This window comes from Pristiophorus japonicus, chromosome 5 (assembly GCF_044704955.1).
Source record: "Pristiophorus japonicus isolate sPriJap1 chromosome 5, sPriJap1.hap1, whole genome shotgun sequence".
NCBI classification, from domain to species: Eukaryota; Metazoa; Chordata; class Chondrichthyes; family Pristiophoridae; genus Pristiophorus; species Pristiophorus japonicus.
The window spans coordinates 226638732-226662400 of NC_091981.1; the positions used below are offsets into that span (position 1 = coordinate 226638732).

General features: G+C 46.4%; 1 protein-coding gene across 1 annotated transcript in view; it reads right to left on the reverse strand.

The window, feature by feature from the left end:
• Positions 1–23459, reverse strand: part of rsu1 (Ras suppressor protein 1) — a 291182-nt gene extending 267723 nt beyond the window's left edge. The window contains exon 1 of the mRNA XM_070880064.1: positions 23332–23459. Within this exon, the coding sequence (XP_070736165.1) occupies positions 23332–23349 (18 nt within the window). The 5' untranslated portion in view covers positions 23350–23459. The remainder of the gene's footprint in view (positions 1–23331) is intronic.
• Positions 23460–23669: the final 210 nt, after the last annotated feature.

Here is a 23669-nt window from a genome sequence, read left to right on the forward strand (position 1 = left end):
TGCAGCATAAAGATGCATTGGCAAGTACTGTACACAAAGTAACGTCATTTTCAGGCAGGAATGCATATGGCAGAAGGTACACGCCTGCAGCTGCATGACCTCAGATGACTCAGAGTCCGCCATCAAATGTGAATGCGAGGCCTTGTTGGCGCTGCGGAAGTGATCTTCGAGCCACTTCAAACACTATGCGTGCAAAGGCTGTGGAACAATGGAGCACCTCCAGCAAATGTGCAGATGAGCTGCAAACCCTGCAAACCACCACGTTGCAGAGGAAGATCGATCCATGGCGGATCAAACTGAACTAGAGACTCGAACCAAGGAGGCAGAAGTGTACGGGGTACACACCTTCACCACAAAATGTCCACCGATCATGTTAAAAGTTGAACTGAACGGAATAACAGTATCCATGGAATTGGACACGGGTGCGAGTCAGTCTATCATGAGCAAAAAGGTCTTCGAGAGGCTGTGGTGCAACAAGGCACAAAGGCCCAAGCTGAGCCCTATTCATACCAAGCTGAGAACTTACACTAAAGAGCTGATCCCTGTAACTGGCAGTGCAGCAGTAAAAGTTTCCGATGATGGAGTGGTGCACGAACTACCACTCTGGATTGTACCAGGAGATGGCACCACACTGTTTGGCAGAAGCTGGCTGGGAAAAATCTGCTGGAACTGGGATGACATCCGAGCACTTTCGTCCATCGACGACGCCTCAGGTTTTGAGCAAGTTCCCGTCGTTGTTTGAGTCAGGCATCGGAAATTTCTCAGGGACGAAGGTGCAGATCCACTTGGTTCCCGGTACATGACCCATCCACCACAAAGCACGTGCGGTGCCATACATGATGCGAGAGAAAGTGGAGATCGAGCTGGACAGGCTGCAATGAGAGGACATCATCGGGCTGGTTGAGTTCAACGAGTGGGCCAGTCCGATTGTTCCGATTCTCAAGGGCAATGGCACGGTCGGAATTTGTGGGGAATATAAAGTAACGATTAACCGTTTTTTGCTGCAGGACCAGTACCTGCTACCCAAGGCAGATAACCTATTTGCGACGCTGGCAGAAGGGAAGACATTCACCAAGTTGGACCTGACCTCAGCCTACATGACGCAGGAGCTGACGGAATCTTCGAAAGGCCTCACCTGCATCAACACGCAAAAAGATCTGTTCATCTACAATAGATGCCTGTTTGGGATTCGATCAGCCGCGGCTATTTTTCAAAGGAACATGGAGAGTCTGCTAAAGTCGGTTCCGCGCACCGTGGTTTTCCAGGACGATATATTGATCACAGATCAGGATACCATCGAACACTTGCAGAACCTGGAAGAGGTTCTAAGTCGGCTAGATCATGTGGGACTCAGGTTGAAATGCTCGAAGTATGTTTTACTGGCGCCAGAGGTCGAGTTCTTAGAGAGAGGAATTGCGGCTGATGGCATCAGACCCACCAAAGCCAAGATGGAGGCTGTTATATATGTATACTCATCCCCTAATCCTGATCCCATAGTCCCTTGGGAGCACAGGTATATAAAGAGGCTTCACAGGTTGGAGAGGCACTCTGGAGACCTGCAATAAAAGACTACAGTCACACTTTACTTTGAGCTCACAGTGTTCAGTCTGGCTCTTCCTCCATACACTACAACTGGCGATGAGAGACAGATAGCAAACCCAAAGATGCAGAGAACAGTGGGCATCCTGGAGAAATTTTCAGAGGGAGATGATTGGGAAACTTTTGTGGAGCGACTTGACCAATACTTCATGGCCAACGAGCTAGATGGGGAAGAGTGCGCTGCCAAATGCAGAGCGATCCTCCTCACCGTCTGTGGGGCACCGACGTATGGCCTCATGAAGAATCTGCTCACTCCAGCAAAACCCATGGAGAAATCGTACAATGATTTGTGCACACTGGTTCGAGAGCATTTGAACCCGAAGGAAAGCGTCCTGATGGCGAGGTACCGGTTCTACACCTACAAAAGGTCTGAAGGCCAGGAAGTGGCGAGTTATGTTGCCGAGCTGAGACGCCTTGCAGGACATCGCAAATTTGAAGGACATTTGGAGCACATGCTCAGAGAATTTTTCGTACTTGGTATTGGCCACGATACCATACTTTGCAAAATTTTGACTGTAGAGACCTCAACCCTGAGTAAGGCCATAGCGATAGCCCAGGCGTTCATTGCCACCAGTGACAATACTAAGCAAATCTCTCAGCATACAAGTGCTGCTACAAGTACTGTGAACAAAGTGATGTTGTTTTCGAATCATAACATACAAGGCAGGTCACACATATCTGCAGCTACACGTCCGCAGATGTCTCAGACTCCACCATCAAGGGTGATGAATGCAAGGCCATTAACACCTTGCTGGCACTGCGGGGGTGATCATCGTTTCCATTCATGCCGATTCAAAGGATACATTTGCAAGGGCTGTGGAACAATTGGACACCTCCAACAAGTGTGCAGGCAAGCTGCTAAGCCTGTTAAAACTACAAACCACCACTTTGCAGAGGAGGACAGATCCACGGAGGATCACTACAAACCAGAGCCTCAGATCGAGGAGGCAGAGGTACATGGAGTGCAGACATTCACCACACATTGTTCCCCGATAATGCTGAATGTTCCCGGTGTCAATGGAGCAGGACACGGGCGCGAGCCAGTCCATCATGGGCAAAAAGACTTTCAAAATGTTGTGGTGCAACAAGGCCTCAAGAACAGTCTTAACTCCAGTTCGCATGAGACTAAGAACTTACACTAAAGAACTGATTCCTGTAATCTGCAGTGCTACCGTAAAGGTCTCCTACGATGGAGCGGTGCACAAGCTACCACTCTGGGTGGTACCGGGCGATGGTCCCACCCTGCTCGGCAGGAGCTGGCTGGGAAAGATACGCTGGAACTGGGACGACGTCCGAGCGCAATCGCCCACTGACGAGACTTCGTTTGCCCAGGTCTTAAACAAATTTCCTTCACTGTTCGAACCAGGCATCGGGAAATTCCAAGGAGCAAAAGTGCAGATCCACCTAACTCCGCGGGCGTGACCTGTCATGTATTCAACTATCATTGTAACCCATGTATAAGCTGACCTAAGTTGTACACCTTGAGAACATTGACCACAAGGGGGTGAACTTGTGGGAGACACTCCTAACCTGGACCTTCAGGCATAAAAGGGGAAGCTTCACCCACCTTCATCACTTGAGGTCTTGGTAATAAAGGTAACTGGTCACAGAGTGACCTTTCCTCAAGTATGGGCCTCGTGTGCATTTATACTGTACAGTAAGGACATAGCTGGGAAAGATACGTTGGAACTGGGACGACGTTCGAGCGCAATTGCCCACTGACGAGACTTCGGTTGCCCAGGTCTTAAACAAATTTCCTTCGCTGTTTGAACCAGGCATCGGGAAATTCCAAGGAGCAAAAGTGCAGATCCACCTAACTCCGGGGGCGCGACCCATCCATCACAAGGTGAGAGCAGTACCGTACATGATGAGAGAAAGGGTAGAGATCGAGCTAGACCGGCTGCAACGAGAGGGTATCATTTCACCGATCGAGTTCAGTGAGTGGGCCAGTCTTATTGTCCCAGTCCTCAAGGGAGACGGCACCGTCAGAATCTGTGGCAATTACAAAGTAACTATCAATCGTTTCTCCCTGCAGGACCAATACCCACTACCAAAAGCCGACGATCTCTTTGCAACATTGGCGGGAGGAAAGACGTTCACGAAGCTGGATCTGACTTCAGCCTACATGACGCAGGAACTGGAGGAATCATCGAAGGCCCTCACCTGCATCAACACGCACAAAGATCTTTTTGTTTATAACAGGTGCCCTTTTGGAATGCGATCAGTGGCGGCGATATTCCAGAGAAACATGGAAAGTTTACTGAAGTCAGTCCTGCACACCGTGATCTTCCAGGACGACATCTTGGTCATGGGTCGGAACACAGTCGAGCATCTGCGGAACTTGGAGGATGTTCTTAGTCAACTCAACCGCGTGGGGCTCAGGTTAAAACGCTCGAAGTGCTTTTTCCTGGCGCCTGAAATGGAGTTCTTGGGCAGGAGGATTGCGGCGGACGACCTCAGGCCCACCAACGTGAAGACGGATGCAATCGAGAACGCACCGAGGCAACAGAATGTGACGGAGCTGTGGTCGATTCTGGGACTCTTGAACTACTTTGGTAACTTCTTACCGGGTCTCAGCACACTGCTTGAACCACTGCATGTCTTACTACGAAAAGGGGGCGAATGGGTTTGGAGCAAAAACCAAGAAAATGCCTTTGTAAAAGCAAGAAAATTGTTATGCTCAAACAAATTGCTTGTGTTGTACGATCCATGTAAGCGTTTGGTACTAGCATGTGATGTGTCGTCATATGGCGTTGGGTGTGTATTGCAACAAGCTAATGATTTCGGGAAACTGCAACTGGTTGCTTATGCATCCAGGAATCTGTCCAAGGCTGAGTGCGCCTACAGCATGATTGAAAACGAAGCGTTATCGTGTGTCTATGGGGTAGAGAAAATGCATTAATACCTGTTTGGGCTAAAATTCGAATTGGAAACTGACCATAAGCCACTTATATCCCTCTTTTTCGAGAGTAAAGGATAAATACCAATGCATCGACCCACATCCAGAGATGTGCGCTCACGTTGTCCGTATACAACTACGCCATCTGCCACAGGCCAGGCACAGAAAACTGTGCCGATGCTCTCAGCAGGCTGCCATTGCCCACCACGGGGGTGGAAATGGCGCAGTCCGCAGATCTAGACATGGTTACAGAAGCATTTGAGAGTGAGCAATCACCCGTCATTGCCCGGCAGATCAAAACCTGGACAAGCCAGGACCCCTTATTATCTCTAGTCAAAAGCTGTGAGCTTCACGGAAGCTGGTCCAATGTCCCAGTGGAAATGCAGGAAGAGATAAAGCCGTTCCAGCGGTGCAAAGATGAAATGTCTATACAGGCAGATTGCCTTCTGTGGAGCAATCGAGTAGTGGTCCCCAAGAAGGGCAGAGACACCTTCATCAATGACCTCCACAGTACCCACCCAGGCATCATAATGATGAAAGCGATAGCCAGATCCCACATGTGGTGGCCCGGTATCGATGCGGACTTAGAGTCCTGCGTTCACAGATATAATACATGCTTGCAGTTAAGCAATGTACCCAGGGAGGCGCCGCTAAGTTTATGGTCTTGGCCGTCCAAACCATGGTCCAGGGTACATGTTGACTATGCAGGACCGTTCTTGGGTAAAATGTTCCTTGTGGTTGTAGACGCGTACTCCAAGTGGATTGAATGTGAGATAATGTCGGCTAGCACGTCCGCTGCCACCACTGAAAGCCTGCAGGCCATGTTTGCCACACATAGCTTACCCAATGTCCTGGTGAGCAACAACGGGCCATATTTCACCAGTGCTGAGTTCAAAGAATTCATTACCCACAACGGGATCAAACATGTCACATCTGCCCCATTTAAACCAGCATCCAATGGTCAGGCAGAGAGAGCAGTGCAAACTATCAAGCAAGTCTTGAAGAGGGTAACAGAATGCATACTGCAGACTCGCCTATCCCGAGTCCTGCTTAGTTACCGCACGAGACCCCACTCACTCACTGGGATCCCACCTGTTGAACTGCTCATGAAAAGAGCACTTAAGACAAGGCTCTCGTTAGTTCACCCTGATCTACAGGAACAGGTAGAGAGCAGGCAGCTTCAACAAAGTGCATACCATGATAGTGCAAATGTGTCACGCGAGATTGAAATCAATGATCCTGCATTTGTTTTAAGTTATGGACAAGGTCCCAAGTGGCTTCCCGGCACTGTCGTGGCCAAAGAAGGGAGCAGGGTATTTCAGGTCAAACTTCAAATGGACTCATTCACCGGAAACACTTGGACCAAATCAAACTCAGATTCACGGACTATCCTGAGCAACCCACTTTGGACCCTACCTTTTTTGATCCCCCCAACACACACACCAGTGGCAACCGGCATCACGGTTGACCACGAAGCAGAACCCATCATCCACAGCAGCCCTGCAGGGCCCAACACACCAGGCAGCCCAGCAAGGCCAGCTGCACAGCAGCCCAGCGAGGCCCCAACAAATGATTCAACAACACCAGCTTTCACACCGAGACGATCAACCAGGGCAAGAAGGGCCCCAGATCGACTCACATTGTAAATAGTTACACTATTGACTTTGCGGGGAGGTGTTGTTATATATATGTATACTTACATTTACTCTGTACTGCCACCAGAGGGTTCATCCCCTGGAGTCCCAAGGGATCCCATAATCTCTTGGGAGCACAGGTATATAAAGAGATTTCACAGGTTGGAGAGGCACTCTGGAGACATGCAATAAAAGACTAAGGTCACACTTTACTTCGAGCTCACAGTGTTCCGTCTGACTCTTTCTCCATACACTACAGCGGCCATCAAGAACGTGCCAAGTCCATAGAATGTGACGGAGCTGTGGTTGTTCCTGGGGCTCCTCAATTATTTTGTTAATTTCCTCCCCGGGTTAAGCACCTTGTTAGAACCTCTACACGTGTTGCTACGCAAGGGAGATGACTGGGTATGGGGGAAATCACAAGAGATTGCTTTTGAGAATGCCAGAAAACTGTTATGTTCCAACAAACTGCTTGTTCTGTATGACCCATGTAAACGTTTAGAGCTAGCTTGCGATGCGTCTTCGTATGGGATTGGGTGTGTGTTACAACAAGCAAACAAATCGGGAACATTGCAACCGGTCGCTTATGCGTCCAGGAGTTTGTCCAAGGCCGAAAGGGCCTACAGCATGATTGAAAAAGAAGCTCTGGCAAGCGTTTACAGGGTGAAAAAAATGGACCAGTATCTGCTTTGGGCTTAAGTTCGAGTTAGAAACTGACCATAAGCCTACTGATCATATCGCTATTCTCAGAGAGCAAAGGTATTAATACCAATGCCTCTGTTCGCATCCAAAGATGGGCGCTCATGCTGTCTGCATATAACTATGTAATTCACCACAGGCCAGGCACAGAGAACTGCGCTGATGCTCTCAGTCGGCTACCGTTGCCCACCTCCGGGGTGGAAATGGCACAGCCTGCAGACTTGCTCTTGGTGATGGATGCATTTGAAAATAAAAAGTCACCCGTTACGGCCCGTCAGATCAGGACCTGGACCAGCCAGGATCCTTTACTGTCCCTTGTAAAAAACTGTGTCCTCCATGGGAGCTGGTCCAGCGTCCCAGCAGAGATGCATGAAGAGAGCAAGCTATTCCAGCGGCGCAAAGACAAAATGTCCATACAGGTGGACTGTCTTTTGTGGGGTAATCGCGTGGTTTTGCCTAAGAAAGGAGGGGAAACGTTCATATGCGACCTACACAGTACCCACCCAGGCATAGTAATGATGAAAGCTATAGCCTGATCCCATGTGTGGTGGCTCGGCACCGACTCAAACTTGGAGTCTTGTGTGCGCCAATGCAACACGTGCTCTCAACTGAGCAATGTTCCCAGGGAGGCACCGCTAAGTTTGTGGTCATGGCCCTCCAAACCATGGTCTAGGGTCCACATTGACTTCCCTGGCCCGCTTCTAGGCAAAATGTTTTTGGTTATTGTGGATGCTTATTCAAAATGGATTGAGTATGTAATAATGTCTGTAAGCATGTCCACTGTCACCATCGAAAGCCTACGAGCCATGTTTGCCACGTACAGCCTGACTGATGTCCTTGTCAGTGATAATGGGCCGTGCTTTACCAGCGCTGAATTCAAGAAATTCATGACCCGCAATGGGATCAAGCACGTCACATCTGCCCCGTTCAAGCCCACATCTAATAGCCAGGCAGAACGGGCAGTCCAAACCATCAAGCAAAGCTTGAAATGCGTGTTGGAAGGCTCCCTGCAGACCCGCCTGTCCTGAGTCCTGCTCAGCTACCGCACAAGACCCCACTTACTCACCGGGTTCCCTCTGCCGAACTGCACATGAAAAGGGCACTCAAAACAAGGCTCTCTCTCATCCACTCTGATCTCCATGATCATGTCGAGGGCAGGTGGCATCAACAAAGCATGTACCATGATTGCGCAAATTTGTCACGCGATATTGAAGTCAATGACCCTGTATTTGTACTCAACTATGGACATGGTCCCAAATGGCTTGCTGGCACTGTCTTAGTCAAAGAAGGGAGTAGGGTGTTTGAGGTCAAACTTGTAAATGGACTAACTTGCAGAAAGCGTTTGGACCAAACTAAATTGTGATTCACAGACAGTCACGAGCAACCTGAAGAGGACATCACCAATTTCGTCCCTCCGATACACACACAAGTGGCAACCGACATCACGGTTGACCACGAAGCTGAACTCATCATCCCCAGCAGTCCAGCAAGGCCAGCTGCGCAGCAACCCAGCGAAGGCCCAACCAACTCACCTGCACCTGTGTTTGTATCAAGACGATCGACTAGGGAGCGGGAAGCCCCAGATCGTCTCACCTTGTAAATAAGTGTACTATTGACTTTGGTGGGGGAGTGATGTTATGTATGTAACACCCTGTAACCAGAGTTCTACTGCCACCAGAGAGCGCATCTGTTGGAGTCCTAAGGGATCCCAGCATTCCTTGGGAGCACTGCATATAAGCAGGCCTCCCATGCTATGCCAGCACTCTGGAGTCAGAATAAAGAGACTAAGGTCACACTTACTCATTGTCTACAGTACTCAGTCACATTGCTTTATTTGAGACATAACATTGTGAATGGCACTGAACACTGCACAATCATCAGCGACCATCCCCACTTCTGACCTTATGATGGAAAGAAGGTCATCGATGAAACAGCTGAAGATGTTTGGGCCTAGGATACTGCCCTGAGGAACTCCTGCAGCGATGTCCTGGAGCTGAGATGATTGACTTCCAACAACAATAACCATCTTTGTTTGTGCTAGGTATGACTCCAGCCAGTGGAGAGTTTCCCCCCTGATTCCCATTGACATCAATTTTACTCGGGCTCCTTGATGCCACACTCGGTCAAATGCTGCCTTGATGTCAAGGGCAGACACTCTTACCTTACCTCTGGAATTCAGCTCTTTTGCACATGTTTGGACCAAGGCTGTAATGAGGTCTGGAGCCAAGAAATCCTGGCAGAACCCAAACTGAGCATCGGTGAGCAGGTTATTGGTGAGTAAGTGCCGCTTGATAGCACTGTCAACGACACCTTCCATCACTTTGCTGATGATTGAGAGTAGAGTTGAATTTGTCCTGCTTTTTGTGGACAGGACATACCTGGGCAGTTTGCCACATTGTCGGGTAGATGCCAGTGTTGTCATAGTACTGGAACAGCTTGGCTATATACGTGACTAGTTCTGGGGCTAGACTGACCTGCTAACTGAAATTTGCTATAAAGTCTCAATGGATTTTAATCTTAGCTGATCTGTATTGTAAGGGGTGGGTTTCAGGGGGTCAGCTTTCCCTTCTGACCTTATATGAGCGGTTCCGAATCGCTCCCACACCCTTGGTTCTAGACACTGGAATTATGAAGGGACTGTGACAGACTTGGACAGACAATCGGTTTCAAGGTAGGAAGCAGGTATGGCTTTATTGTGTTTAAAAAGAAGTAAAAGGCACACCTTTAATAACACACACACACCAATACATACTGAAGGGTACAACACATTGAATAAAATATTAAATTACAGCCTATGGGGAAAAGAATACAGCTTAAACTCTAAATGGGGTAAAGAGGAAAATGCAGATACATTTACACAAGTTATCCCAGCCTCCCCCTCCCAATTCCCCTAACTAACTAAGTTATAGCTCTGAGGGTTCAGGGGCTATGCTCACCAATCCCTTTAGACAGTTGCCGGTGAATCGCGGTTTTGGGGTTCGCTGCACTTGGCCTTCTAGGCGAGCCATACCCCGGATGGAGGAGAGGACTTCGGACTGCGTAGTCTTCAGTTGGGGTGCGTCCGTTGATGCGCTAAGTTGCATTTTGGATGTTTGGGGTAAGTACCCACTTTCTTTGGTTAGGAATAGTTTTAGCTAGTCCCTTTTGGTAATTTCTCACCCGTTGGGTCATTCAGAAATAGATTGTAGAGTGGAAATAAATGTTGATTCTTTGGTTTTTGCTGAGTTGGTTTCGGTTGGTCGTTTCGCTGGTTGTGGTGGCCCGGGTTGTCAATTTGGTTGCTGAAAACCTTCCGTTTCGTGGGCCTCATGCTCGGTCGGTCCTTGACGATTTCTTGTAGTTTCCTTCACTACTCCATTTCTTCACTGTAGAGCAAGCAGGCTGCTTGTGTCTGTGTCTGTGTTCCAGACTGTTCCTTGTTCGAGTCTGTGTTCTGCTTCCTCCTGTGTTCTGCTAGCCTTTTTCCTTGTAAAACTGGGGGATAGATATATCCCCCAAAAAAAGGCTCCGTTATCTCCCATCAAATCTCTTGGGCTCTGTTTAAACTGTTGTGTCCATTGATTTTCAAATGTCTCCTTAGTCAGCAGTAACTCGATTAGGGTGTGAGAATGTGCTATCACTGGTTTTGCATTGTTTTAGGATTGTCCAGTTTTTCTGACCATGATTTCCATTGTGCTTGATTGGGTAATTCGATTATCTCTTAGGGGGTGAATAGCCTGGGGTCTTTAATACACAAATTTGCTTCAGACATTGGCCCCACCTCTTGTATTTGGTAACTCTTTTTCACAGCCAAAATGTTGTAGAATCTTAAAATTGATATGCTCCTTCCCATAGATGTTTAGGGGATCTCAAGCTTCTGTAATTTAGGTCCATTTTGAATTTCCTTACCTATGAGTCCAAACACTGTGGGGGGGGGGGGGCGGTCCCCATGAATGCATCCCCTTTTATCCCCCGCAGGCTTCGTCTGCTCCTTTAAACTCATTTTAAAAGCCCAGAAAAGGATTCTTCTCCTCTGTAGGGGAAAGGTACCCGGAATCTTTGCGTGATATTGGTAAATTCTACAGTATCTTCATTTCAATAATGTAACTGAAGTTGCTCTTCCATTCTGCCAAATTCCTGCCGTAACTTAGATAGTTGTTCACTGGAATCTCCTGAAATTGCACTGGGACTTGGATAGGTCAGAATCAAGACTTGCACAGGAATTTCCTGTTGCTTCATTTGAGGTTGAAGCCTCTTGCCCGCCCCCATCCCGCCCCACACAAATAAGGTCACTGATGTGGAGGGGTGGGGCCAAGGGTGGGGAGTCCCTGTCAAACTTACCGGGACCCAAGGTGAGTTTGGAGGCTGGCACTCTGAAAGGGAACCAGTCTTCTGACGGGTGAAATTTGGCCCCACTAAGGGGCTCGAGGACAAAATCATGTCCTGGAACTAGGAAGGGGGGTGGTTCTCCAAGGGATGGCACTGATATCAAACTTTGTGACCTTTTGTGGCAGTTGGGTGCCCAACGTGCCCCTTGTGGCACAGGCATCTGCTGGCCCTGTGCAAATAAGGTGATCTCCAACTGATCCTGGGGTTGAGAGAGTTAGATAGAAGGGTGGGGGAATTGAGAAAAAGGCAGGGATGTTGAGAGATTGAGGGGAAGAAAGAAACTCACTGTTTAATATTAGTTCAATTCTCAAAAACACACCAGTGGAATTTTGAAGCCCAATGACTTGTGTCAACTCTGCTGACTGTGAGAAAAGGTTGCATCTAATTGCTTGCAAATGTCAGACATCTATGTTGGACAGGGAGAGACAGAAAGGATTGGGAGGATGTGTTGTGCCCAGTCTGTGAATATGCTCAGGCAGTCCGGTGCTGGAAATTTTCAGAGCCTGGGGCTATGGGCTAATTTTTGTTTTGCCATTTTCTTCGTAAGTTTTTCAGAGCTGGTTTGAAATATTCTATGGTCCTGAATTTCAGTACCCTTATATTGGCAATATTTTGTGCAAAGTTAGGACCTGTTTAAGTTTTGGCCAGTAAAATGGAGCAGAAGCCATTTCCGACGGCTTCCAACCAAAATTGATCCTCACAAGTTTGCTAACGTAATCTGGCCCTTCCTGCTAATTTCCTGCCAAGCCCCCAGCCAGCTATTTGTAATATATGTTAATGCGGGTCAGTAGTGCTGAAGCCCCAAAGTTACTGGTTCTACGTTTGCAATTCACTAGGGCAGAGCTAGAATGACAGTTATAGAGTGCAGCTGCTGATAGAATCAGATGAAAGCGAAGAGTTTCCGAGCCTGAAGAGTGTGGTGTGTTTGAGTAACAATTACTGCTGCTGGAAATAACTTTTTGGAGTGATTCTTCCTGCATACCATTGGATTTACTTCTGATTGCTTCTGGCGGTCTGAGAGCACTTGGAGATTTTGACATCCTGTCCCCTATGCCCACAGTTAGGGCTTCTCAGCAGCAGGTACGGCATTCCCTGGGAGCACACCTTTGGATGCCATTATCAGATACAGAAGCGATTTACTAGAATGGTTCCAGGGATGACAGGATTACAGTTACATGGACAGACTGGAGAGGCTGGGATTGTTCTCCTCAGAGCCAAGAAGGCTACGTGGAAATTTGACAGAGGTTTAAAATAATGAAGGGTTTAGAAAGAGTAAATAAAGAGAAACTGTTTGCAATGGCTGAAGGGTCGATAATCAGAGGGCACAGATTTAAGGCAAAAGAACCAGAGGCTACATGAGGAAAATCTTTTTTATAGAACGAGGGTTGGGATTTGGAAAGCACTGCCTGATAGGGTGATGGATACAGATTCAATAGTAGTCTTCAAAAGGGAATTGGATAAACACTGGAAGGTGAAAAACTCGCAGGGATATTGGCGATAGGGCGGGGGTGCAGACTCGATGGGCCGAATTGCCATGCTCCTTCTGTGCTGTACTATTCTATGATCATGGAAAAGGAGGAGTAGAGGATGGAGGAGAAGGGAATGAGACAGCTTTAAGGGTGCACCCCACCAGATATTGCTCCACACCCCAAGAATATAGAGGCAACTTTGAGGATCTTAGTGATGTGATGTGTTTTAGAAGAGTGCGCTTCACCAAAGAGGCAATAGGGGAGCCTTGCCATCTATTGCACGAGGACCTGCAAGCACAGTCATCTGTCCACACTGCTCTGTCTGTGGCGATGAAGGTCTGGCTTTACGGGGTTTCTGCCTTTCCTCAGGTTCTGGATGCAATCGATGGCACCCACGTTGATCTGAAAGATTCTACAGAAAACCTGTCAACTTCCTCCACACCCCTGAATGTACAGATTGCGTGTGATATTATGCAAAGGATCCTGCACATCAGTGCGAGATATAAGAACATAAGACCATAAGAAATAGGAGCAGGAGTAGGCCATTTGACCCCTCGAGCCTGCTCCACCATTTAATAAGATCATGGCTGATCTGATCATGGACTCAGCTCCACTTCCCCGCCCGCTCCCCATAACCCTTTATTCCCTTATCACTCAAAAATCTGCTTATCTCCGCCTTAAATATATTCAATGACACAGCCTCCACAGCTCTCTGGGGCAGAGAATTCCACAGATTTACAACCCTCTGAGAGAAGAAATTCCTCCTCATCTCATTTTAAATGGGTGGCCCCTCATTCTGAGACAATGCCCCCTAGTTTTAGTTTCCCCTATGAGTGGAAACATCCTCTCTGCATCCACCTGGTCGAGCCCCCTCATTATATTTTATGTTTTGATAAGATCACCTTTCATTCTTCTGAACTCCAATGAGTATAGGCCCAACCTACTTAACCTATCCTCATAAGTCAACCCCTCAATCCGCTCATGTCCAGAATCAACCTAGTGAAACTTCTCTGAACAGCCTCCAATGCAAGTATATCCTTCCTTAAATATGGAGACCAAAACTGTATGCAGTAGGCAAGGTGTGGCCTCAACAATACCCTGTACAGTGGTAGCAGGACATCTCTTCTTTTATACTCTATTCCCCTTGCAATAAAGGCCAACATTCCATTTGCCTTCTTGATTACTTGCTGTACCTGCACATTAACTTTTTGTGTTTCATGCACAAGGACCCCCAGGTACCCTCTGTACTGCAGCATTTTGCAATTTTTCTCCATTTAAATTATAATTTACTTTTCTATCTTTCTGCTAAAATGGATAACCTCACAGTTTCCCACATTGTACTCCATCTGCCAAATTTTTGCCCACTTCTTTAGCCTGTTTATATCCCTTTGCAGATTTTTTGTGTCTTCCTCACAATTTGCTTTCCCACCCATCAATGTATCATCAGCAAACTTGGCTACATTACACCCGGTCCCTTCATCCAAGTCATTAATATAGTGTGTAAATAGTTGAGGCCCCAGCACCGAGCCCTGCGGCACCCCACTAGTTACTGTTTGCCAACCGGAAAATGACCCATTTATCCCGACTCTCTGTTTTCTGTTAGTTCAACAATCCTCTATCCATGCTAATATATTACTCCCAACCCCATGAACTTTTATCTTGTGCAGTAACCTTTTATGTGGCACCTTATCGAATGCCCTTTGGAAATCCAAATACACCACATCTACTGATTCCCCCTTACCGACCCTGCTTGTTACATCCTCAAAGAACTCTAGCAAATTTGTTCAACATGATTTCCCTTTCATAAATCCATGCTGACTCTGCTTGATTGAATTATGCTTTTCCTAATGTCCTGCTACTGCTTCCTCAATAATGGACTCCAGCATTTTCTCAACGACAGATGTTAGGCTAACTGGTCTATAGTTTCCTGCTTTCCGTCTGCCTCCTTTTTTAAATAGGGGCATTATATTTGCAGTTTTCCAATCCGCTGGGACCTCCCCAGAATCCAGGGAATTTGGTAGATTACAACCAATGCATCCACTATCTTTGCAACCACTTCTTTTAGGACCCTAGGATGCAAGCCATCAGGTCCAGGGGGCTTGTTGGCTGTTGTCACAATGGATTCATAATTTGTAGCTATCTGTGCTGTTAATTTTCCCATAAGGTACAATATCATGGTAATTGCCAAGTGCATTAACTGACATGTAACATAATGGGCCTGAAATTGCGGTTGGAGGCTTTTCGCAAGCAGATGCCTTCGACCTGCAAAAAATCTATGTCTCAGAGGTTCGGAGACTTGCATTTCTGGGCCTCTATGTGTAGGCCCATCTGCGGTTCACAAGCACCCCTGGGATCACATGAGTCAGCCCAACCAATGAAAGAAGGAGGATCCCCATTTATACTTATGGGATTCTGTATGTATGGAACCCCCATAAGTATGAATGGGAATACCCCCAAAATTACAAGCACACTTAAAATAAATTTTAAAAATCATCACGTATTTTAAATTAATCAAAATGGCATTTAAGTAAATATTTAAAACAAAAATAAAATTTTTTGAAAAATAAATTTACGGTATTTTAAAGGGTCGAAAAATAAACATACCTTATTTTACATGTGTATTAATGTTTAAATGAATGAAAGAATGTATTTTTATGTCCACTGGTAAAAGCAGGTCTTACAACTTCTTTTACCAGGTGTAAGAATTTCACGGGCATTTACTGGGCAGAAGTTGGGCAAAAAAGTACAACTCTCCACCCGCAGAGGCCCTTTTCCCAGGGATGCATTCGATCTGTCAAGAAGATTCTTGACAGATTGCAAGTTACGTGTTTTAGTGCATGCGCTTTGCATGCCTGAACCTGGAACTTGCACAGCACCTACAGGCGCATGCACACCTCATATGCACCCGTAGGGGCCGCAAATTATGGCCCAATGTTCTGAAAATTTCACAATATGATTGCAGCTAAGCAGCACAATTGTGAATCAAATGGCAAGGCACAGGTAATTGCACATTACAAATGCTCATCCCATCCCTCCCATTTGAACAATGTCTAATTCCACCCAAGAACCCGGCCCCCTATCCCCATCCTGCAGTAAATGACATTAGTGAGCCAAGTCACAGGGTACTATACTGAGTATGCATCAGGTCAAGGTCAGGTCAGGTCTACATCTCAGGTTATGTTCTCATTGATACTATGACGACACTCATTTAATATTTTATTATGTTTCCAAACAATCAAACCAATACCTTGAAAATGACAACGCTTTAATTTTTAAAATCCTTACATTTTGAAACTAAATCGACAATGACAACAATTTAGAACGAGACAGCGCAATTTTTTTTGGAAGACCAGCATTTATCATTTACATTCCATTTTCTCCATAGAGGCAACTACAAGTATAACATTACATTAGCCGACAAAAATCTAGGAAAAGACCAAACTCGTCAATGATTTTCGCGAAGCCAAGTCCTCTCAGTACTATGCTCTCGATGTTCATGATTGAAAGACTGTCAAGTTGATCTTGTCCCTATCGGTTCCTGACCTCATCCTTGATGCGTTTTAGTTTCGAGAAGGACTGCTCACCCCTGCAATTTGATACCATCATCGACCGATCTATCCGAAGAGCTATTTCAGTGTTAGAAAAGGTTTGGGTGAGGGCGTGGGTATGGAGGAATTGATACATTCACAGCTCTGCTGACTTAGTTTGTTTGACACAAGTTGAGGTTTGAAGTTCTGCTGAGTTTGCCACCAAGCTAGAAAACGATGAATTCACTTTCAATCACAGGTTCCAGATCTTTGGGACAGGAGTGGGCAAGATTTGTTGTGGCTTGCTTGATCTCATGAGTCGAGGGAGCGGCGAGCTTGGACAGGAATCCAAACTTACAGTTGATTTCCTTGTATGCTTCAAGACGGTGTTTCACGGTACTGATTAGTTGATCAATGATGACAAGGAACACTTCAGGTTTGAGTCTCTCCTTGGGTGACAACACAGTATTTTCAGCATCTCCATCGTCGTAGCGGCGGTTACGTTCCCTGATGCACCTCTGAGCTGAAATGTACTCGCTGTGGCCGCACAGTTTAATCCCGAGGTCTTCGAAGTCCCCAAACTCTGTCCACTGGGTCTTGACAAAATTGACAAGGGACTCGAGTAAGGACACCATGACATTCAGATTCAAGCCGGTCTCTTGAAGTGAGAGATTGGTCAGGTGAAAGCGCTTCAAGACTGTGTTCCAAATAACAATGAGAATAGCTCAATCCAGTTCGCCCAGTTTGTCAAGGATCAACTGAGCTTCATTTTCGCATTCAATTTTCTATTCCACGTCAGTTGCCAGGGGTTCCAACAATTCGCATATGGGAGTGTAACCTTTGAGCAGGGCTGACTCTGCTTCATACCTTGCTGACCATCGAGTAGTAGAAAGCTATTTGACGACAGACAGTCCTAAAGGCTTTAGTTTTGCATAAAGCAGTCACCAGCGATACGGCGATACAGAGAGAAAAGTGTATTTTATACACTGTCAAAAATCTGACGATCACTGGGCTGCATTCAGCATTTTTTTCCCCACAAGATTGAGTGAGTGCGCTGCGCATGGTATAAACGTCGCATATGGGCATTTACTACACAAAAGGATAGTATGCAGGTGCAGCGTGATCAGGAAGGCCAATGGTATCTTGGACTTTATTGCAAAGGGGATGGAGTATAAAGCCAAGGTATTGATGATGTCACACCTGGAATACTGTGTGCAGTTTTGGTTTCCATATTTACGATATACTTGCTTTGGAGGCAGTTCAGAGAAGGTTCACTAGGTTGATTCCGGGGATGAGGGGGTTGACTTATGAGGAAAGGTTGAGTAGGTTGGGCCTTTACTCATTGGAATTCAGAAGAATGAGAGGTGATCTTATCGAAACGTATAAGATTATGAGGGGACTTGACAAGGTGGATGCAGAGAGGATGTTTCCACTGATGGAGGAACTAGAACTATAGGGCATGATCTTAAAATAAGGAGCTGCCTATTTAAAACAGAGATGAGGAGAAATTTCTTCTCTCAGAGGGTTGTAAATCTGTGGAATTCGCTGCCTCAGAGAGCTGTGGAACCTGGGACATTGAATAAATTTAAGACAGAAATAGACAGTTTCTTAAACGATAAGGGGATAAGGGGTTATGGGGAGTGGGTGGGGAAGTGGAGCTGTCCATGATAAGATCAGCCATGAGGAACCATATGGCCTACTTCTGTTCCTATTTCTTATGTTCTTATGTTCTTATGATAGTTTGGACACCAATTATTTCCTACTCATATTTGAAATATTATCATAAAATTGTCTGTGACAATTTTGTATGTCTATCCTGTTCTCATACAAAAAGGCCAGTATTATTTCTGTTATTTCTTGTCCAGTTTGACCAATCATCGGCAAGAAATTTAGGAACCTTTCCTTAGGACCAGTCGGTAGAATATAGCAGATGACAAATGTCAGCTGATCTGAGTGTGTGACATCTGACATTGAATTAACAGATATTAAATAGAACTTTGTTGATGTCAATTCCTGGATAATCGTCTCAAGTACTTTGCCACCCATCAGACTAATCAGTTCTTCGCAAGTGGTGGAAGTCAAGAATGAAATATGCCCTTTGCCTTTGTTGGCGAATCGCTAGATGTGTTCAGCAAGAAATTCATCATAGTTTGCGAGAACCTCCAACAAACCCAGATAATTACCATTACTGGGAGGCCCAATGATTTTGTCTCTGCCTCGCAATGAAAGACCTCGTTCACAGAGAAACGTTATCACACAGACAGCCCGCTCTAGCACCTTGCTCCAGTACTGCCATTCATTTTCAAACTGGAAGACAATATGACCATCCACACAACCAGTGCCTGCTTATCTAGTGCACATTACTACCACGGCTTCTCTATGCTGGTGGCTGTTTTATTGAGATGAAATCCTCTCATCACCATGCTTCCAGTCATTAAACCCATGAGTAAAGTGGCTACTTGTTCATGCTGTGACCTTGCAAGCAAAGCAGTATACTCTACCGTTTGAAGGTGAATAACATGGCTACGTTCGGTCCACACGTTCCCCTGTCAGCAGGTGCACACGTGTGAAGGAGGACTTCGAGCAGTATCGGCAACATCCTTCCTTGGCATGAATCACGCCGGAGTTTTGGAAGTCTTTATCATAGTTTCAGCTGTCCTCACTACCTTTTGTAATCCAATGGCTTTGCATGTCTTCTGAGATATTGTCTCCCCACAGCCCAATGTCACTCAGAAGTTGCGCCTCTTGCAGCTCAGTATGTGCCAGTTGGTTTTCATCTTCTTCAACTTTTTGGACTCAGAGCTCCAACTCGGCCAACTCCGGGTCCGGTGCCTCTAGTGGTTTCATTGTTGAAGTTTACTGCACAGCGTCATCTTGGCCTTCATCTTCATGATCTTGAGTTTTTAGTTGGAAAAAATGATCTAGTTAAACAGTTTAGCTACTTCTCGTCTCTTTTGCTCTTAGCGTAGCTGGTGCTCTTTCCTTTTTTCCCTCCCGATTTGTGTGTAGAATGCATCTCTAGAAAAAGGGCATCTAGAGTCTGTTTACATCACGTTGAGAATAACATGCACCTGAGCCCTCGCAGCTTCGCTCCATTCTTGCTACGTCACTTATGTCAATACTGTTAATCCTTACCCTTAATCCGACCCTGTATGGACCCCACTCGAGGCTTGGGCCCCGGGTGACTGCCCCATCTGCCACTCCCTTTAATCCGTCCATGATTCCACCAACAACCTGAGCAACATTTCAGAGCTGGATCTCCAGATCACCCATTGTAACTTTAGCAGGAGATTGGGAGAACCATCATGGAAATTCAGGGCTTTAATGTTGCACACATGATTGAACATCAATGGATTATTGCTGTAGCCACATGTTTTTTTCCAAGTTTCATGCACCATCAATTCACAAATCCGCCTCACTTGCATTCTGACTATTGAGAGGCAGAAGCGGTGGGTCAGAGCTCTGAGGCAATAACATATTGAAGGACTTTAGAAAGGCAAGAGAGATTAGAGATGAGACAGTAGTTAGCGAGATCAAGAGTGGATTTTCTGAGGCAAGGGGTGATAATGGCTATTTTGAAAAGAAGAAAAACTTACATTTATATCGTATCTTTCACGACTGTCGGACATCCCAAAGCACTTAACAGCCAATGACGTACTATTGGAGTGTAATCACTGTTGTAATGTGGGAAATGCGACAGCCAATTTGCGCACAGCAACTCCCACAAACAGCAATGACCAGGTAAACTGTTTTTGTTATTTTGATTGTGGGATAAATATTGGCCAGGACACCGTGGATGACTTCCCTGCTCTTCTTCAAAATATTGCTATGGAATCTTTTACATCCACCTGAGAGGATAGACGTGACCTCGGTTTAATGACTTATTCAAAAGACGGCACCTCCAACAGTGCAGCACTCATCAAGGACACCGAGGCAGTCAGGGCCCGCTGGAAGGAGCACCAAAGATCTCTTCAATCGAGACTCTGCCTTTGACTCGGGTGTTCTCGACTCCGTCCCACAGCATGCTACCCGCCACCACCTCAGTAAGACCCCAACACTGCACGGGGTAGAAAAAGCCATAAGACAGCTTAAAAGCAACAAGGCTATGGTGCGGATGGAATCCCTGCTGAGGCAGGGAAGTATGGTGGAGAGGCACTGTTGGCACGAATACGTGACCTCATGTCTCTCATCCGCAGAGAGGAGAGCATGGCGGGAGATCTCAGAGATGCAGTGATTGTGACCATCTTTAAAAAAGGGGGCAAGTCCGACTGCGGCAACTACAGAGGAATGTCCCTGCTATCAGCCAATGGGAAAGTCGTCACTAGAGTCCTCTTCATCCGTCTTCTCCCTGTGGCCGAGGAACTCCTCCCGGAGTTGCAGTGCGGATTTCGTCAACTACAGGGCACAACAGATATGATTTTACAGCGCGATAGCTGCAGGAAAAGTGCAAGGATCAAAACCAGCCCTTATACAAGGCCTTCTTCGTCCTTACAATGGCCTTTGACACTGGCAACCGCGAGAGTCTATGGAGTGTCCTCCTCCATTTCGGATGCCCCCAAAAGTACGTCACTATCCTCCGCCTGCTCCACGACGACATGCCGTGATCCTTACCAACGGATCCATCACAGACCCAATCCACGTCCGGACCGGGGTCAAACAGGGTTGCCTCATCACCCCAACCCTCTTCTCAATCTTCCTCGTTGCCATGCTCCACCACACCATCGATAAGCTCCCCGCTGGAGTGGAACTAAACTGCAGAACCAGTAGGGATCTGTTCAACCTACGCCATCTCTAGGCCAGGTACAAGACCACCCCAATCTCTGTCATCGAGCTACAGTATGCGGACGATGCCTGCGTCTGCGCACATACAGAGGCTGAACTCCAGGATATGGTCGATATATTTACTGAGGCGTACGAAAGCGTGGGCCTTACGCTAAACATCAGTAAGACAGAGGTCCTCCACCAGCCTGTCCTCGCCGCACAGCACTGCCCCCCACACAGTCATCAAGATTGACAGCGTGGCCCTGGACAACGTGGACCACTTCCCATATCTCGGGAGACTCCTATCAACAAGATCAGGCATTGACGACAAGATCCAACACTGCCTCCAGTGCGCCAGTGCAGCCTTCGGCTGCCTGAGGAAAAGAATGTTTGAAGACCAGGCCCTCAAAACTGCTACCAAGCTCATGGTCTACAGGGCTGTAGTAATACCCGCCCTCCTGTGTGGCTCAGAGACATGGACCATGTACAGTAGACACTTCAAGTCGCTGGAGAAATACCACCAACGATGTCTCCGCAAGATCCTACAAATCCCCTGGGAGGACAGACGCACCAACATTAGCGTCCTCCACCAGGCCAACATCCCCAGCATTGAAGCACTGACCACACTTGATCAGCTCCACTGGGCAGGCCACATAGTTCGCATGTCAGACACAAGACTCCCAAAGCAAGCGCTCTACTCGGAACTCCTTCATGGCAAACGAGCCAAAAGTGGGCAGCGGAAACATTACAAGTTCACCCTCAAAGCCTCCCTGATAAAGTGCAACATCCCCACTGACACCTGGGAGTCCCTGGCCAAAGACCGCCCTAAGTGGAGGAAGTGCATCCGGGAGGGCGCTGAGCACCTCGAGTCTCAACGCCGAGAACATGCAGAAATCAAGCGCAGGCAGCGGAAAGAGCATACGGCAAACCTGTCCCACCCACCCCTTCCCTCAACGACTATCTGTCCCACCTGTGGTTCTCATATTGGACTGTACAGCCACCTAAGGACTCATGTTAAGAGTGGAAGCAAGTCTTCCTCGATTCCGAGGGACTGCCTATGATGATGATTAATGACTCATTCGAAAGACTGCACCTCCGACAGTGCAGCACTCCCTCAGCAATGTCAGCCTAGATTTATGTGCTCAAGTCGATTTAAACCTCCAACCTTCTGATTCAGAGATGAGTGTGCTACCCACTGAGCCACAACTGACACATTAAAAGGAATCCATCATGGCTTTTAAAGGAGAAGTGTAAAATGTTTGAAAGGAAAAGTTTGAAAGGGTATGGGGTATGTGCAGGGAATGAGACTAAGAAAAGCTCTCCCAGAGAGCTGGCACAGGTGCAGTGGGTCAAATGGCCCCATTCTTTGGTGTCGAATTCTATAATCTTGTCATTCTTGTCATAAACCAAACATCATATTGAGTGTGACATTTCACTGGTCTCAGCTGGTCATCTAGAGAAAGAGGCAAAAGCTGTTCAGGATAGGTCCCTTTATATAACAGCATTAATGGTATCGGTAAGAGCTAACCTATCTCAGCTATAGATAATACCCTGGATACAGTGGGTGAGAAGATCTTGGATGCAAGGGAATAACTAAAGGAATGAGAGTAAAATAAGACTAAAATGGTGACAACATTTCTATTTGTGATATGAAAATAAAATAATAGCATATTGACTTGCCTCTGTGGGTCAGAAGTTGTGGGGTCAAGTTGCACTCTAGAGACTTGAACACATCATCTAGGTTGACAGTTCGTGTAGTGTTGAGGGTGAGTTGCACTGTTAGAGGTTCAGTCCTTCAGATGAAGCGTTAAACTGAGGCTCTGTTAGCCCTTTCAGGTGGGAGTAAACAATCCCATGTCACTATTTGAAGAAGAGCAGAGGAGTTCTCCTAGAGTCCTGGCCAATATTATCCCTCAACTAACATCAGCAAAGCAGATTATCTGGTCATTTATTCTTACTGCTACTTGTGGAACCTTGCTGCGTTTGTCTACATTACAGCACTGATTACATTTCAAAATACTTCATTGGCTATGAAGTGCTTTGGAACATCCTGAAGTCATGAAAGGTGCTACACAAAATGCAAATTTGTTCCTCTTTCAGTTCCTCTTGTGACTAGTTAATGGAGTATTTGCTGATAAAACAAACTGTTATCCAGAAGCCCATGGTGCATTCTGTATTTTCATTTTAATCCAGAACATCATTATTAATGACACCTCAAACCTTAGAACTCAGCCTCAGCACTTTTATTCCTTGTTTTCAACTTATAAAGGAGGTTAGATTTACTTTAGAAAAATGACTACACAGTAACTGGAGAGCTTTTTGATAGCTAAATATTGAAGTGCTACTTGTTATTTCCGATAGGAAGTATTGCTTACCTTTCTCGGCAGACACATGATTGAGCTTTTTCACTGTAGCCTCCTGGAGACCAACACAAGAAAAAAAGTGTAATATCCCGAATCTTCTTGTTTCCTTCTATCCGTTTCAGCAATAAACAACGGTGCAAATCTTTTCTATCTGTCAGTGCAACTTACTTGATGGGGAAAGGTCAATTTTCTCAGGGCTACTGATAATGTGAAGTAGCTCCAATTTTAGCTCTTGGTTATTTTTGGCAGGAACAGATGCGGGGTTAGAAACCATTCAGAAATGAAGCCAATGTTTGTAAAGCCCAAACATAAACATCAGCAAGGACATAAAAACATATGTGTGTGGGAAA